The following is an 18395-nucleotide window of genomic DNA, read 5'->3' as shown; positions in this document are numbered from 1 at the left end:
AGAGTACTGCTGCTGACTGGCCATTGTTAGCAAAATTATATTTTTATCCTGAGGAGATATGTGCTTCAGACTTTGGGAACTCCATTTTTATATGCACAATAGGGCATGAAGCGGTTCAAAATGGTCATTGCTTTCAGAAAGGTTGAACATTAAGTCCTCTATATTTGGGAACTTCACAAGTATCTACAGTCACACCTTTGAAACCAGAAGTTGCTTGTGTTCAAAGCTTAGGCTGTGATTACAAGTTATTTGGAGAACTGATGGTGAATAAGTCTCCAGAACAAAATGGTGGTGTGAACACAGTGTGCATTAGTGCATCTGGCTTTATTCTGCCTAAAAGAGGAAATGATAAGAGCAAAGGCAGTTTTAGCATGTGCTAGCCACTGGATTATATCCTCTTATTTACTGTCTTTGTTAGCATGTGATAAAGCCTGTTCTGTTAATCTGATGTTTGCAGAGGATTTGGGAGTTTTGGCATTCCACTCAGAGTTATTGCTGTCATTTGACAGGAATTCCCTAGAAAATGGACAGCCATGAGGTTCTCCTGTTCTGCCTTTCAGAGACTTTCAATCTTCATGCTGAAATTTAGCATGATGTGACATTAGATAATTAGATTGCATGAAAAATTGTGGTACCAAAAATTTATGAATAAAAGTAGATAATTTTGAAGAATGGAAGAGAGAAAATCCTATATACGAATCTATAAAGGTATTTCAAGCACTGGCAGATTGTGAAATGGATTCCTGTAGTTCACTGGGCTATTTTTGTTGAGTTTGCTTGATGCAAGCTTGTTAAAACTTTTAATCAATTTGTAGAACTCCTACCCTTTCTGCCAATGTTTCATTGATTCCTTTTCTCAAGAAAAAAATGAAAACCTAGGTAAGGTATATGAAATAAAATTTATGTGTTTATAGCTGATTTCAGAATTTTTCCATCTCTGCATGTAGTAATCATTAAAGAGTATAGTGCAAGAAAAAAAGGAGGTTCATCAGTGTCTCAGATAAGCATTATCTTCATGTAACTGTGTTAGACCATCAGTGATTTCTGGCTCAGCAAAGTCATGAACAGTTCCCCCTGAGACAACATAGATCTCAGTCACTCAGCTAGAAGGGATGTTTAAACCAGTGTAGAAATAATAAATTACTCTTCCTAATTTTATTAGTCTTAAAATATTATGTGAAGGGCATTCTGGCTAGACGTACAGTATTTGCTGCTCCCTGAATTGCTGCACCTAGCTATAATTTTTGTATTCTCCTTGCTCTAAAATGGCAGATTTCTTCTGGAAAGGTCTGAATTACTAGAAGTTAATTTCACACCTCCAAAAGCAATAATAATAAAAAAAAAAATCAGAAAATAATCAGGTAGAAAGCTAGGTTTTTAGGAAAAAACAGTATGATAATTCCTCTTAATATGAAATTGATATATTTGACTTTGCATTTAAAACTATAAACCAAGGAAAGATGCCCACTCTGTTTCAGCTCTGAATCTGTAGGCAGTGGAACCTTTAGGCTGTTGTCTTACTAAAACAAAATCTTTAGATTTTCTGTCAACTGGGAAACAGCAGAAATTTAACACAATCAGCATAGCCTCAAGTAAGGGACATTTGAAGCATGTATTGTATTTATCTGATGGATTGAAATCTCCTGCAAGAAAAGTATTTCTTGTCTATTGTGCATGTCAATTCTATTTCAGTCTATTGTACAGGAGAAAGAAAATCTTTATGAAAATGACATTTTGTTGTATGCAGCAGACATGTGGAGTACTTTAATGTGTTTTTACAGTGCTGAATCCTGGCCCCAGCAGTACAGGGGACTCAGGAGGTATAAAATGTGTTATCCACAGCCACAAAGGGTATGAATGTAGGCTCTGTGGAGATGTTGTGTGCCCTTTCTGGGGTGTAGGAAAGGGAGCAGGAGCAACCGATGTTGTGTCACTATCTTGGTATTCTCTGCTGCATCATTTGTATCTGTGGTACAATGTAAATCCTTTAGGGTCTTAAAGTTCTCCAGAGGCTGCCAGCTGACTACTAGCTACCTAAGAATGCCTGGGATGAAATCTGCTTTCTCCTTGCCTGATGAAATCCTCCTTCTCCTTCTCCTTCTCCTTCTCCTTCTCCTCTCTGTGTGCTGCAGAGAGGCTGGTGCTAAGCACCCAGCCCAAAGCATCAGGGCAGGCAGTGGTCTGTTTTCACCGTGAGCCCTTCTGCTATCAGCCATAAAAAAGCATGCACTCGGTAGTCCTCAGCCTCCTCGTGGCTACAGGGTACCAGTTGTCCAAGGCTAGCCATCATCAGGATTCCTTTTCACTCACTGGCTCTTGAGGAGCAAGGCAAGGAGGTAATAGGGAGGAAAGCTGGGAGCAAGGGATGGGAAGAGAATTGGATCCAGCCTTGTGCTACGACAGACAATACTGTCATGCAAGCTCTTTCCTGCAATAAGCATGGTCCATGTTAGAAAATGATTTTTTTCAAGTGAATTGGAAAGCTGTTCCACAGTTGCAGCAGAGCAGTGTGTTTTCTTTTACCCCAAGGATCTCAGAGAGAAGAAGGATCAATTGGGTGATACTATGAAGTTTAACAAAATCCTGAATCTCAGCCCAGGTACTCTCTGAAACTTTTGGGTAAGCTCCTGGATAGGATGCCAAAAAACCTAGTAGACTTTTTTTTTTCTTATGTGATGGTGTCTGCAAATCACTTTTTAAGGCTCTTGTATGCAGCTCTTATGTCACAAAGCTGTGTTAAACCTGACATTTTTTTTGAGAGTATCGTGATCTCCATGTCATTTCAATTCCTTTCAACTATCAGTCAGGCCTGAGACCTCCTTCTTAACCTCAGCATTTCAGTTTGCCTTCTAGGTTGATGTGATTTTCCTTTTCACAGGGAAATTAGTTTTGTGAGTTTCGAGTGACACATTTCTTGTGCTGTATTTTTTGTTTGAGAAGCTTCTGCATTGTGGCATTTCAATAACAAAGTACAATTGTTTTGCTCTGAAATTAGTGTAATATTAAAAATGTAGAGGCAAGTGACTTTGTAAATCTTTGCATTTGTTTGCAACGAGCCATTTCTTTAAATTTAAGTTCCATTAACGTGTGATGGAGACATCACATATTTAAACTTGAGAGTTTCCAAGGATTCTTCAGGTTCCTATTTTTCTTTTTTGTTTCCTACATTAACAGTTATCTTTATGCCTGAGTATCTCTGCAGAGAATTTCTGCCGACATACTCTGCCTGGTAGCTGGCATCCTTCTTCGTGACATGGGCACATTGCTGCCAGCCTAAGAAAAGCTTCATCTCCATGGCTCTTTGTAAGATTAGGTTGAGTGCGAAAGTAATTTTACTAGTTCTGGTAATTCTGGTTTGAGCATATTCTGACCACCTCTGATTAACTTCATTGCTCCTCAACCAGCTGATTCCCAGTCATTTTGTTTTTCAGAGGATAAATTTTTTTCCAGTTGGTTTAGGCATTGCTATTTTGGCTGGGTTAGCTTCAGTGTTTTTACAGCTTAATTCCTTTCAGCTTCCTACCTCTCCTTAGGCCATTTTAAAGACCATACAAAACTGAATACTTATTTTGCATACTTCCTGAACTGTTTAATGGCACATTGCCAATACTTGAGAAATTTCCAAACCAAGGCCAGTTCACCTTGTTTTTAAGGATTCTGATCTTTCCTTATGGCCATAATCTTAGAGGCAACCCATATATAAATTAGATTTCTTGTCAGTTTTAAATGGCTGTTATTAAGGAAATACACATGGTGGATATGGACTTCATATACTTTGGGGGCAGGTCTTACAAACATTGGGCCTTTGTAGAATTTTTTTTTTTTTTCCCCATGGTTATTTGTAAATTTCCTAGCTATGAATGTTGATTTCATTCTTCATAGAAATGTCTCCTGTAGCTCTGAATCTTGATTTGATGCCCAGAGGCCAGTCTTTCTGAGCATTTATAAAAATTGACTTGTAAAGTCTGTCTTGCAGAGATGTCAGACATTTGTCTAGCTGACCTATTATGTAGGCAAACTGAATGAAGGTGTATTATTTTCGTTTGTGGTATCATGTTTTTCTGTCTGATTCTTAAACTAATCTTATTCCAATTCCTGAAGAGTCTTCCTTCTACTTTCATAAAAGAAATAGCAGTAACTGAGTTACAATGAAAGGCCAGTGAATGAATAGATATATGGTTTCACCTTTTAGTGGCTGGAGAGTAGAAGCAACAAGGAATCTAGTATTAAATAACAACTAAGGGTGATTTTCTTTAGCTTATGAAGCTGAAACCTGTATTTTTAATAGGATCAAATTCTAATCCTAGGTCTACTTATTTATGTTTTGAGATTTGTTTGACTGTCTGCAAACTATGGATTTTTTGCAAAAGAGCACTAATCTTTATCTGGCTACAAAAGTTCTTTATGACTTTAAGCAGTTTCTTGTGTCGTGTGTCTTTTTATTACGCCCTGTGGTGCAATAGCGAAACATTTTTTTCCCTTTTTGAACTAGGGACATTTCAGCTGGGACATTTCCACATAAATTCTTTTAGTAGGAGACAATATAGAAGAACATTTAAGGTAGTAAGTCCCCATTAATCTTAACACACAGGAGGTAATATCAGCTGATGCTGCATGGGAAGCTGTTTTTAATATGTATTGGCATTTCAGAAGGGTCTATAGGTAGCACACAGGTATTTGGTAAAAGGCAAGTCACTAGAGACATAGACGTGTGGCACAGGGAGATCCCATGACTTTCTAGAGTCTCTGGGAAATCAGTGGATGCTCTGGAAATTCAGCTTGGACAACCTGGGCTATCCGGGGCTCGGATCATGCTTTCTTCCAAGTGTCACAGAGCTGATCTGCTGGGATCACCAGTTCAGACAACCTCCGCTCTGTGAATATAAGACAGTTCCTTGCTGCCAGAGTACTTGGATATGATCCCCCTTTGAGCTTCACAGACAACTTCTTTTGGACAGGCTAGTCATGACTACTTCAGAAAATCCCAGCCCAAACACTAACCCTGATGCGCTACAGCATGTGTAATATGGAAGAATTCAGTTGAAAGGGGCCCTGGAGGTCATCTAGTCCAATGTCCTCATCAAAGCATGGCTAACTTCAAAGTTTTAGGGTGGCTTGTCACTATTCATTCTTATTGCTTAAACCAGTAGCTTTTTAATATTAATTCTGCCTAATCTTTCTGACAACCCCTTCATTAAAGAGTTTTGTTAAGCAAAATGTAAATAAATATGTCCATTTATTAACCAGGAAGAAAAATAAACAGAATATTGACATATAATATTTTTATTGTAGAATAATATTGGTGAATTTGGACTAGTTCAGATAGAACTATTGTAAAAATCCATGTCGTCATCAGTTTAAAACAAAAGCTGGTCATTAAAATTTAAGTACTTCTGTGATTCAGTGTGATTTAAAATGAACTTACAATGATTTAAGTGAAAGTTAATGATTCACTTTGGCTTTTTTTTTTTTTCCTATCCATGTCAGGAACACTAAATTTATTTCAGAATAACTTGTAATTCTATTTTTCAGTTCTCTGGATTAATTTGTAATGTGGCTTGTCTCCTTGAAACAGATGAAATACAGCAAACACTGTACTTGGAGCTTACTTTATTGCTTTATATTTATAATTGATTGCTAAAGCACATATAGTTGAATACTCTTTCCTGTAGGTAATATAGAAAACCAACTGATTTTTAATTTAGTTTTTTACTTTTATTTCCAGGGATTGGATTTTGCAGCCTTCACAGGGCATATGTTTGTTGGCATCTGCCTTGTTGTTCTGGTCTCCTTTCCTTTTCTCAGACTTCTTTACTGGAACAAAAAACTTTACAATAAGGAGCCAAGTGAAATTGTTGGTAAGTGTGAGCATGAAAACGTTTTTACTATCACTACCTTGAATATGTGCTAAACAGAAACTGAATAGTGCTTATGACAATGTTGTCCTCAGATGGAAGGGCCCACTGTCCTTCAGTCTCTAAACATCAATTTTTAAACTAATAATTTAGATTTTATTTTTAGTCATGATATTTTCTGACTTTTAGAAATGGGTGTTTTTCTGGTGCTAAGGCTGAGGTGTTGACATGAATTATTAAATAGGTCTCAAAATTTATAGGGATATTTTGCATCATTTATAGCCACAGGCTTGAATACCAGGGTGTTATGTATTGCAACAGAAGACATCTGCTCAAGGTGGTGAGTTCACAGCCTAGCTTTAGAAATATCCCAGGTTCCCCTTATGACAGGCATAGTGCACCGATGCATTGTCTCACTGTCGGGTTTCCTACACTGGATTTTTTCAGCAATATTTTCCTGATCTGTGGTCAATGAAGGACAATTCATCAAGAGTAGAACTTTCCAAGTCCTTTCCAGCTTGCCTCTGTGGCTCTTCCAACCCTAAATTTCCCCAGTGTATAATTTCTATAATTCATTAGGACTAAATCTATGGTTCTTTTAGGTTGCTGACCTCGGTAGTCCCTAGAAGTCTTGGTAAAGTTGTTTCAATGGCTGTTGGTCCCTTTTTTCTTCATGCTTTTATGCCTTTCTATTCAGTCCTTTTGAATTTTTGTCATTGTTCTCAGGCTTCTGTTTCAATGGTGAAACTTAATAATAACCCCCAAATAATCATAATTTCTTTACGAGGTAAGAAATAATTCACTAAGAATAATTTCTTAGCAAGCTTTGTACAAAGATAGCTGAGTATAACTGTTTCTTGCCTGTGACTGATTTTTTTTCACTTTTGACTGCAGAAGACTTAGGATCCAGGCTTTCACAGACCATACAACTGGTGTTTTAATGTGCTGTACAACATCCCCGAACCTGTGCATGGGGGGGGCTCTTTAGCATGGGGGGACACAACTTTTGATATGGTTGATATAACTTGGCTCCATTTTTAATCTGTGGAGAAAGATAAGCCCTTCTAAAGACTAATTAGCTGTCTACAATAGAACAGATACATTGCAGTCCCCTCAATTTTCCATCTTTCTCTTGAGTATAAGGGGAGTCCAAGGTGACTAACTCAGTGGTGGAGATCTTCATGACAGGTAACTAATTTAGGCAAAATGAGTACCACCTGTAGTGACTTGCCTTGTTCCAGGGAAAATTAGATTTAGAAGTAGGATTTTATTAAAAAGACAGAATTAAAAAGACAATCTTCTCCTCAGTGGATTGTAACATGTCTCTTGAATCCCGTATGATAGAAAGGTCAGAGAAGAGACTTCACTGCTGAGGAAGTTAGCTCTTGTGCAGACATTTGGTTTTGAGGGACTTCAGCACCCATTCAGCGCAAGGCGTGCTCAGCCTACCTGTTGGCTCTAGGGGCCAAATTCTTTCCCAGTATTAAGAACCAAAGCATTCTAGAGGTGATACTACCTAACTATTTTCTAAGTGAATTGAGGACAATTTTTCTTCTATATATTTTCTTGGTATGAGATATGCATTTTCATCGCTGTGCCATTGTAAAACAGCTGAGGCTTTCTGCACCCTTAGAGATTTGATCCTGAGTGCAAGAGAAATAAAGCAAAAAACTCAGTCCCTAAAATGCCTAGATATTTCCCCGTGACAATACAAAGTAAAATTTTTCAGAAGCCATCAAGAATCTTCTTTTCCTTTCTCATACCACGGAAGGTGCTGCAAGAAGTCTTCCTTACCTGGTAAAAAAATCTGTTGGCTATAAACTTCTGGGTCAAAGAGAGACACTTCTGGCTTACCACAGTTTACACCACATCAGCTTCCATTCAAACAGCTAGAATTTTATCTTGGGTGCCAGGAATGCCTTTAGAGAAAGTAAGCCACTGAAAACTGGCAGTGCTAACATGCAGAAGGGGATGCTGTCCTCTCCTAGCCATACATGTGCCTTAAATTTGTCAATTTTAAATAATTAATGTTGCATTCTGTCTTATGGGAAGGTATTATTACCTAGAATATCCATAAAAAACTCAATAATAAGCATTGTGAACTGTGTATGATGGGTGAGTGATCTTCCTGCTTGTCTGGTCAAAGTTAGTACTTTGAAGAGAGGTGAAAAAAGCTATGAGATAAACAATATCCACTCCCAAGTTGTCCCCAGTAGGCTACTGAAATGCATAATCTGAACATGTGGGGAGTTGGCTCATGTTCCTATGTCTCCTTCTTTTGTACTGGTAGATGAAAAGCTGGACAGGAGCCGGCAAAGTGTGCTTGCAGACCAGAATGCCAACTGTATCCCAGAAGGAATAAAAAGAAGCATGGCCAGCAGGTTGAGGGAGGTGATTCTTCCCCTCTGCTCTGGTGAGGCCCCACCTGCAGTGCTGCGTCCAGCTCTGGGGTCCTCAGCACAGAAAAGACAGGGACCTGTTGGAGCAGGTCCAGAGGAGGGCCACAAAAATGATCAGAGGGATGGAACACCTGCCTATGAGGACAGGCTGAGAGAGTAGGGGTTGTTCAGCCTGGAGAAGAGAAGGTTCCGGGGAGACTTGACTGCAGCCTTTCAGTACTTAAAGGGGGCTTGTAAGAAAGATGAGGACAGACTTTTTAGTAGGACATGTAGTGATAGGTCAAGGAGTAACAGTTTTAAGCTAAAAGAGGGTAGATTCGGACTAGATATAAGGATGAGGGTGGTGAAACACTGGAACAGGTTGCCTAGAGAGGTTGTAGATGCCCCATCCCTAGAAACATTCAAGGCCAGGTTGGATGGGGCTTTGAGCAACCTGATCTGATTGAAGATGTCCCTGCTCATTGCAGGGGGGTTGGATGAGATGACCTTTAAAGGTCTCTTCCAACCATTCTATGATTCTATACCAAAATGCTAAATATAGAGCAATTTCCTACTTGTTCTACACAGGGCTCAAGAATAAGAATCTTTTGTGGAAGAGATCATCTCTGGGAAAGGAAATGTATTTTTTTGTTGGGGAGGAAAGGAACCTTTGCAACCTCCAGATAAAACCTTTTGTAATTATGCATCATTATAAAAAATGATTGGTTTCCCTCGTTGCCTGGAAATAGATTATTAAATCTTTGGTATTCAGCATTTTTTTGTAACTTCCCAACTTTCTTATTTAAAAAGAATTCTTGCTTCTATTAATTTCTTATTTTCCAATAAAAGTCATAGCTTCATGGACATTTCCATGAATAACTAGAATTATTATCTACTTAAAGGATCTTTAAAAATGCCAGCTTGCAAGGTGTCTTGAGATAAGTAGCATCTAAACAGTGAGAAAATTCATTCTGTCAATGGTGAGCAATTTTGATCCTGACATAACAACATTATTTTGTGAATATATATTTTAGAAAATAGAAATTTTTTTCTTTTATAAACTTTTAAAGCATATGTTTTGGATTTTTTAAGAAATCAAGTATGCATAACTTTTTTTTATTAATTTGAATAGTACAATTTATTCACTGACATAATATTTTTGCCAGTGAAACACTGTACTAGTGAAACACTGGCTAGCATATTTCCCTCAATTCATCTCTCTGTAATCTTTGTTACTTGCACCGTAATAGGTTCAGATATAGCAGTTTCTTAATCAGTATACCATGTGTCTGTATAATCAGGTGCTCCTCCATTGCTTCGAAGCTAATCAGTAGCTGTTCAGTTAGAACAAATGCTGAAGAGTTAGTCTTTCTACTGAAATTTTCTGTGAAAGGAGAAGAGAAAGTGACCTCTATTAAGAGGTAGCTGTCATGGTTTAGATTTGCAAAATGTGCTCCAAGGTGCTTTCAGGCGTCCTTCTGTCTCAGATTGCAATGATTCTGTGATAACTTCAAATGGCTTGTTTGAAGCAGTGCTTTTAACCAACTAAATACCAGCCTCCCCTCACCCTGCCCCCAATTAGCAGTTAAACAAGATATGTGAGACTTAATTGGTGTATTATTCTCCCCAGATTTTTTCCCTGTATGTCATGTGCTTTAAGATTTTTTCTGTTGCTTTGGTGCTACACAGATTATTGAGAATGGATAAGCACTAATTTTAAGACCAGACAATGTTGTTATTCTGGTGATACATTGGCAGATTAATTTCAATGCTGTGTGTTACCAGTGTCTTGAAATTGTTGGCTTTCAGACTGAACTGCAGAACCCGTGCAGCAGGAAAAACGCACGTTCCTTCCCCAGGAGCCACTATCTACCTGCAGTGGCTTGAAGCAGGGCATATTACAAAAGAAAAAAGAATCTGAAGAACTCAGCTGTGAGAGAGAAAAACAAATGCTTTTTAAGAATGAAGGGATACTTTAAGGACTTATTTTGAGTGCAACTTTCAGCTGATAAACCTGCACTTCATTTGTATGGGATGCAGAAAAAGTTGCTAGGGTTAGGGTAGTAAGCTGAGGTTTAAAAAGTATATATATACTTTCCAAAAGGAATATGTAAGAAGAAATAATAATATGAGTGTAAGAGGAATTGAACTTGGTATTCCCCACCCCCCAAAACTTGAAGCCAAAGTGTTGGGGTTTTTTTTCCTTAAGGGTTAACAATACATTATTTAGTCTCTGGAAAGCATGACAATACACTATTATGTCTCGGCTCTCAAGCTGTGGAGATGTGGACCTCAGTGTTTGGGAAGGTTGGTATCCCCAGGACAGTGGGTGGCACATGGTCTAGTGACAAGTATCACTGCCATTGCTGTCAAACAAGAAGGGCTTTCTTTAGCTCGACAACTTACTTGGCACCATCTCCCCATTTCTCCTGTGCCATTTGCTCTGGTTTCTGATTGTTTCACTGGCTGAAAGACAGGCTCAATGTTGAAGCAGGAGTGGTGATGCCAGGAGAGGGGGGAGCACGTTATTCCCTCTGGTGTAATTCACTGTCTGCAGCAGCTGGGAAAATACTGCTATGGTAGTACGATAGTATGTAAAGCTGACAACAGAAGGAATTATCTAATTAATCATAGTCATGTGTAAAGTGCTTAATGTGTGAAAAACACGGTGCTGTTCCCCACAACGTGAAATGTGGTAACCAGATGAGTGAGCAAATCTGTTTCTTTCTTCCATGTGGAGCTTTACAGCTGCTTCTCTAAGAGAAGAAAAGGGAGAGGAGGAGGGGAAAAAAAGATGTACAAAACCAGCAGTGAGAAGGTAGAAAGTCTGTTAGAGGAAAGAAGTAGGGGATCCATAATTGGGCGTTGGCAGATGTGCAACCGATAGAACTGTGCTGCCTACAAGATATCCAGGCATTGCTCCTGGATTTAGAGTATGTATTGCTCACATCAGGCCTCATTTTGAGTGAAAATGTTGTCACAACCTGTGCTGGACAGACCAGGGAGGGGTTGTGGTGAGTTCGGAATTCCCTCAGGTTAAATTGAAGTGACACCAAACGATCAGTTGAATGTTTTATTTATGGCAGAAATGACCTGAACTTGGAAGGCATAACAGTAGGTGGTGTGGTTTCTCACAGCAGCAATTGGCATGCAACTACATCAGTAAACCATGTAACACGTGGTAACCACATATATCAATTCAGGGAATAAGGAGAGCCCTCCCCTTGAGTCACGAGGTTTGGAGTGGGCTCCCTTGCTTTCTAGACTCCTTCTCAGAGAGGAGCCGAGGGGTGGCTGGATCTTCTCTTAGTCCCAGACTTGGTCAACAGTTTTATGTCTAAAGGGATGAGGTGTAAGGGTTATGGAAGAAAAGAAAAAAAAAAAAGAGAGAGAGAAAAGAGAAGAGAAAGATTTCACCAGTCCTGGGTCCAGTGTTGGTCCAGTCAGCCGAGGGGTCCAGTTCTGGAGGGTGTGCACATGTAGGGCTTCAATTCATGTCCTTTTTTCATCTTCTTGCCCCTTCTTCAGGCAGGCACTCAAACTCATTAGGCTAATTAGGTGTCATTTTGTTATGGGTTTGTGTGGCAAGGTTTTTTTGGTAGCAGGGCAGGGGGCCTCAGGGCTGGCTCCTGTGCGAAGCTGCTGGAAGATTCCCCGGCTCCCAGCCGGACCTGCCTCTGGCCCAGGCCGAGCCCCTCACTGATGGTGGTAGTGCTTCTGGGAGAACAGATTTAAGAAGGGGAACCGGTACTGAGTAGGGGAATGGGATGTGAGAGGAACACCTCTGTGGGTACCGAGGTCAGGGAGGAAGGAGAGGAGGAGGAGCGGGGAGGAGGGGATGCCCCCGCAGCCCTCGGTGAGGTGGCAGGCTGTCCCCCCCAGCCCATGGAGGGGAGCAGAGGCCCCCCAAGATGGCCGCCACTCCATGGGGAAGCCTGTGCTGGAGCAGGCTGGGACTGAAGGACTGCCTCCCGCGGGAGACCCCCCACAGCGGAGCAGGGCCCGAGTGCGGAGTCCTCCTCCCCTGAGGAGGAAGGAGCTGCAGAGACAAGTGGTGGCGAGCTGACCCCAACCCCCATTGCCAGGGGGAGGAGGGAGAGAGAACCGGGAGGGGGGTTGAGCCAGGCAGGAGGGAGGGATGGCGGGAAGGCGTTCTAAGGTTTGGGTTTGCTTCCTAATATGCTTGTTTTGATTTGATTGGTAGTAAATGAAATTGATTTTGTTTCTTCCCCAAGTTGAGCCTGTCTTTTGCCCTTACCCATAATTGGTGAGTGATCCCTCCCTGTCCTTGTCTCGACCCACGAGCCTTTCTTCATATTTTCTCCTCATCCCACCATGGCTGGGGGGGGAGGAGTGAGCGAGAAGCTGCGTGGTGCTTTGTTACCAGCTGGGCTGAAACCAGGACACTCCTGCAGTTTGTGCTTTCAGAACCTTTGGGAAATGGGTCAGTGGGCTTGGGGGTTGTTTGGGGAGTAACGTCTCCCTCCCTGCAGACATGACCATTGTTTGATCTTTGGCCACACATGGTGAGCTGCCCTGCTCAGCACGTCAGAACAGGCAACTGCACATGCTCTGGCACTGCACCTGCACCCTGTTGCTGATGTGCTGTGTGGATCTGTGCTGATCGGCTTCTCACCTGCAGGACTCATCAACTTGCCCCGCCACAATGTTTGAGACATTAACTCTTTCAGTCTCTCGCAACCATGCAGAGAACAGCAGAGCTAAGGGGATCGTCAACAGAGAAAACAAGGCAAGACTGAAAAACTCATTTAGCACTTAATGTCTGGTGAGTTTTCTCCTCTGTGTCCAATAGTGACTACAAATGTCTGCTGTAGTACTTTGTGCTGCACACAATTGACTAAACATAGGCATCGTCAACTGCAATTGTAGCTGAAGAGAGGGTACGGCTCAGTGCCGTCATTATTATCTTCTCCGTGTGGACCCCCTTGTCTGAGATGCCTGTCTGGGGGAATGGCCCCCAGGGCAGGTGGCTGTGGTTAAAGAGTTAATAGCTTTGTTTTTTTCTCAGGGCATGGGATGTCTGGGTGGCCTCTGCATCCTCTAACAGTGGCATGTGCCCTCATGCCATGCCGCGCAGTGTGACATACAACCTTTCAGTTTAATGCTGGGGAAGAACTACCATGATCACTTGTAAGACAGCCCCAATGCTGCTTCAGACAATTTGAATCTAAAAAAGCCCACATAAAATAATAATAATGTCCAGGGCCACAAGGACACTGTAGGGGCACAGAGGGGACCCAGGGTAAGGTGTTACGTAGCATCAGTACAGCCATGTGTGCTGCTTGGGGTCAGAGAACAGTCCTTAGCCCTCTTTTAGTTGGTAACATATTTGTAACCATAGGAACTATTTCTTGCTAGAATCAGTATGAGGTATATCAAGCACCTAGCTGGATTAAGTACATCAACAAGTCTCAATCCTGAGCTGTGTCTCTACCTGTGCAGGTACTTTGCTAACTGGCAGTAAAGCATTATTGGTATTTTAATGTAACATTAGAAGTAGTGGACTCTCCTCACTTGAAAGCCGGTTCAGGTGAAGAAACCAGCAGGCAGATGATGCAGAGAATAATGTCCAAAGAAAGGAATATTTCAAGATATTTTTAAGCATTCAACTCCAAGCTCAATCTGGATGGAAGTTTTGCAACATGCATTACACTCTACTGCCCTCACCCAAGATGCTAAGTTCATGGGAGTATATGGGAAGTATTTTTAAATCTTGAAGAACAATGTGGAACAGGAAAACATTTTTTTTTTTTTTCTGTTCTCTGCAATCCAGTTGTATATATTAACAATGAGTAGTTAACATTTTAACTTTCCTACTGTGGATGATAGCATGGTAAACTAAAAGATGCAGCTTTCTTACAAATTGGGATCTAAGATCGTATCTTTCTGGCACATATGGTATCTTTTATTTTCAAGAACTGTAAGACTTTCAGTCTCAAATGAACTAGGTAGTCTTATGGTCCCTACAGACTTTGTGTGTACTCCTTTTTGGATAATGTATCAGGATCCACCAGGGTCATGGTTTTATGTTTGAAAATGTAAAAAAAAAATAAAAATAAAAAAATCTGTCTTTTATTATTTGCACCTTCAATAGCTCTTCTAATGACCAGGAATGAAAATAAGTGTAGTTATTTACTTTCCACAGATTCAAGATTTTTATATTCTTAAACATTTTAGAGAATTTTATGTTTAAAATCCTCTATATGTCCTTTGTACTGCTTTAGAGTTGATGGAATATTCCCCTTGGAAAGAGGAAAATCTTGATATGTCTTTTCTTGTTTTCAGATGATAAAAATAGTATTCTGACATTGCAGAATAAGGGAAATATAACAATTCATACTATTTGCTTAGTGCACTGAGAATGTAGTCATCACAAGAAGGCAGCTGTTTAATATTACTTTACCTGCCTTATGCAGAAAGAAAGTATACTACAGTGGCATTTTGAATCAATAGAGCAGCACATCACGATTTATTATACACATTTTTTATGGAAGGAATCAGAACAGAAAAATCACTGATGGAGGTAAAAACTTAGGAAGTGATACCTCCTGGTTTTTTTACAGCACTTGTCCCCCTTGATCTTTGTATATGTACTACAACTGTGAAATGATTGTACAGATATACACTGGTTGGCAAGACCTGTCCTTTTAATTAACAGTGTTTTGATGAAGCTATGACAAAATTTTTCGCTTTACTCTGATGGTTCTGAAGCTCATAAGATCTTCCTGATACACAGAGCTTAAGAGAACAACTTAGGTTAATTTAACACATGCTCTGTATGTGTTTGCTGCAGAGAGTACTCACTGTGATGATGTTTCAAATAAAAGTGTAACCTTGACAGATTTTTAAATTCTTCCTGCCATTTTTATTTGTCAAAAAGAGCTGAACTTATTAGTCAGCATTTTTACATTTAAACCAGTTGCTAAAAGATACGGTGGGTCTGAAGTGTGCTTCATTATTTTACTCTTCATTTTGTCCTGTTAAAAGCATTAGATGAGGCACTATCTTTTGGATTATAGGACTTGGGGAATACAATCTTTAAGTGGTTGCTTGCAACACTTTTTTTTTTTCTTCTTTCTTTTTTCCTGATATTGACAGGACTTCTGGAGTAATTATGTTTGGTGCAAAATGTTTTATGATTGGAATATATCTATTCACTTTTGAGCAAAGAATAATGAATTGAATAGAGTTTTTTTTAATTGTGAAACTTGTACTTTAATGGAAAACATTGGATAAATTGGTTTTCATTGGTAAGTCTGGCAGTCTGAGTTAAAACTTTCTGATAGTGAGTAAACCAGAATTATTTTTCTAGATTTCAAACCTGATGAAAATTTTCTGAAGCGAACTACACTGGTGTTTTAAACAAATGCTCAAAATACTTGATTCTACTTCCCATGAACCTGTGCCATTCTCAGTGTAACAGAATTGTACAGAGTATTGTGATCACATTAGGGCAGTGCTAATGAACACACATGAAACCTAAATATAATCTTTTAAAAGATGGGGAATTGTAGTAGGGGAAACTAAGGGGCAAAATGACAAGGACTGAAATAACTTTGTGGCTCTAAATCTGACTTACCCAGAGGTTAAAACAGAGCCCATGTCACCTGCGAGAGATACCGTCCCTTGTTCACAGACAAACCAACTGAAGAGTAATGTATGTCATCAACCATCTTGAAATGTTATGAGAGATCTAACCCTCTTTAATATCTGCAGATTACTTCATCTGAGTGTTATGTGACCATCATAGAGGTATTCAACTGACTATTCCCTTGTAAAATGCAGGGGTAGGCTTGCAGTATTGTAGATTCTTTCAGTAGTGAAAATTACAGGGGGGAACCCAAAGCACAGTGAGAAAAACTTCTTGTTACATTTTGTAGAAGAAGGATGTTTTGCAGCTTTCTGAACAGCCCAACTCCTGGGGCTGCTGCAGCCTACCGCAGCTTGCCCAGAAGATGACTCCTGGGATGAGACTTAGGTTTGTGGCACCTTCTGAACTTTGCAGTTTTCTGCTCAGGCTCCAGCTGTTTTGCTGCAGAGATGAGGATGTCCTGTAAATCCTGTGCCATGGACGCAATCCCATGTTGGGCAACCAAACTGATGTTAGTTGCCTCGGTGACCAAATGGGGCCCCAGCTGTCGGGCTTTGAGTCAAAAAGCTTATATAAATTCTCTGTATTGCTTTATGCAGCATTGTACAGATGTCTTGCATTCCTTTATAAGTATTTAGCTGAGTAAAGCAAAGTGTGTTTTGCCACAGTTTTGAAGACCCTGCAACATTTATGCTTCTGCTTACCTTTATCCACTATTGATGAACTGGACTACTCAAAGCAATAAAGACAAGAACATTTTAGGCTTCCCCCCACACAAACCCCAGAATTAGAGCTTTATCCTTGTGTCCTGTTGAGGGACACCACCTCTAGAAGAGAGGCATGAGTTGTGCTGGAATGTCCCTCAAGGTGAATTCTTTCTACACTTGGGTTTCACCTTTCTGACATAGTTTTTGTGCTTTTAAAATGGAGATGACACTTACCATCTAATAATGCTTAGAGGATTAATTACATAATATAAGGGATTCAAAAAATTACTAAAAGTTATAGATATTACTATCAGTGGATTAAGCTATAATTCAAGGTACTTAATTTGCTTTTCAGTTAACATTTAAACAGAAATATTATTGTTCTGAGAAGTTACCTAAGAAAAATAATTGCTTTACTGAAAATAGTTAAGCTACAATAGCATGTACAGAAAAAAAACCCCAAAAACACATTCAGAGGAACATTCTTTGCATGTCGTTAGTCACAGCCCAGCAGTGCAAACCTGGGTTACTTGCGAAAAAGGTAGTTAATGTATTTAGTGCACTTGCAAGTTAAAAATTGCCATTTTATGATAATTCTTTTCATCTCATCAAGATTGGTCATGCTCTTCTGAGTATCTTCAATTAACAAGACTGGCGTTTTCAGATTCTGAGACTGGGAATTAATTACACTCAGTTTTTGAGGATGTCTTCTTTGTTATTGGCAGTCGGGTGGGAGGGAATGTGTGATTATTCTAAGTGAAAATCAATCTGACTATTAATTGTCAGAATGCAGAAAGCGTATGCATTTTTAAATGAAACTGTTTTCTAAAATGTCACAGCTCAGGTCAACAGCTGAAACTCAATTAAATTCAGTGGGTCCAGGATGCCATATCTGTGGTCTCCATGGCAAAATATGATAAATGACAAAACCAGAACAGATTAGCAGCATAGGGTTTACATGTTTGCTAATCCTTTATTTGATCCTAGAACTAAGCCAAAAATTATTCTTTTCTTGTTGGAAATGGCTTTCTGGGAGAAAAAAAAAAAAAGGAAAGAAAAAGAAAAAAGAAAATTTTCATGAAATAATAATGCTAGGTATATTGCTGCGGTGCCTTGTGGGCTTTATGAGTGTACCATATTCACAAAGATTTTAGTATCGTAATGGGCTGAATTCCCTGACTGAGCTGCAGCTCTCCTGTCTGCTTTTACTGCAGAACACTGCATACTAAACTTTGCTTTGCTTCTATCACTTCAACTGCTGCTACTACAGTTGCAGTTAAAAGTTAATTTAGCTGCTTTAATGATAAACTGCCATGAAAGATACATGTCACACACACATTCCATTTCAATTATTAGCAATAGACCTTGCAGTGGTAGGATAAATTAGTTAATAGGCTGATCCACCATAAAGCTAACCCTGTGAAAACCCTGCAGATTGGGTTTTGTCGGACGAGTGAGTGGAGTGAGCTTGCCCTGGTGTAACATAAGCATCAGATCCCATCTGAGGAGGGGACAGGAATGGGGAAACGAGGTGAGAGACCTTCCCATTCAGCGGCAGTCAAATACTGCCTTAAGCTGCCTTAGCCATAATTTCAAAGTGATTGCTAAGACCCTGCAGTTGCACTAAGCCCTTGTCCATGTGTAACAGTATGTCATAAAATATCAGTTGTTCCCAAACTCTAAGTAAGGGTTGCTGCCTAAATGGGTTTGCAGACCTGAAATGGGAGAGGTATAGAAAGGCGCAAAAGTTTTGGGCCATGTTCAGTGTTCTGACTGACCTCAGGGTCCTATATTATATTTCCTTCAAAAAAAAAAAAAAGCTACTGCTAATGCATATGTATCA

General features: G+C 39.8%; 1 protein-coding gene across 2 annotated transcripts in view; it reads left to right on the top strand.

Moving 5' to 3' along the window:
* OCA2 (OCA2 melanosomal transmembrane protein) overlaps window positions 1-18395 on the top strand; it is a 209917-nt gene that overhangs the window by 92598 nt on the left and 98924 nt on the right. For both annotated transcript variants that reach the window (XM_049834044.1, XM_049834045.1), the window contains one exon: window positions 5726-5858. In XM_049834044.1, coding sequence (XP_049690001.1) covers window positions 5726-5858 — 133 coding nt within the window. The remainder of the gene's footprint in view (window positions 1-5725; window positions 5859-18395) is intronic.

Source organism: Accipiter gentilis, chromosome 31 (assembly GCF_929443795.1).
Source record: "Accipiter gentilis chromosome 31, bAccGen1.1, whole genome shotgun sequence".
Classification (NCBI taxonomy): Eukaryota; Metazoa; Chordata; class Aves; order Accipitriformes; family Accipitridae; genus Astur; species Astur gentilis.
Note: the sequence above shows the minus strand (reverse complement) of the source record. Positions and strands in the feature narration are given on the sequence as shown.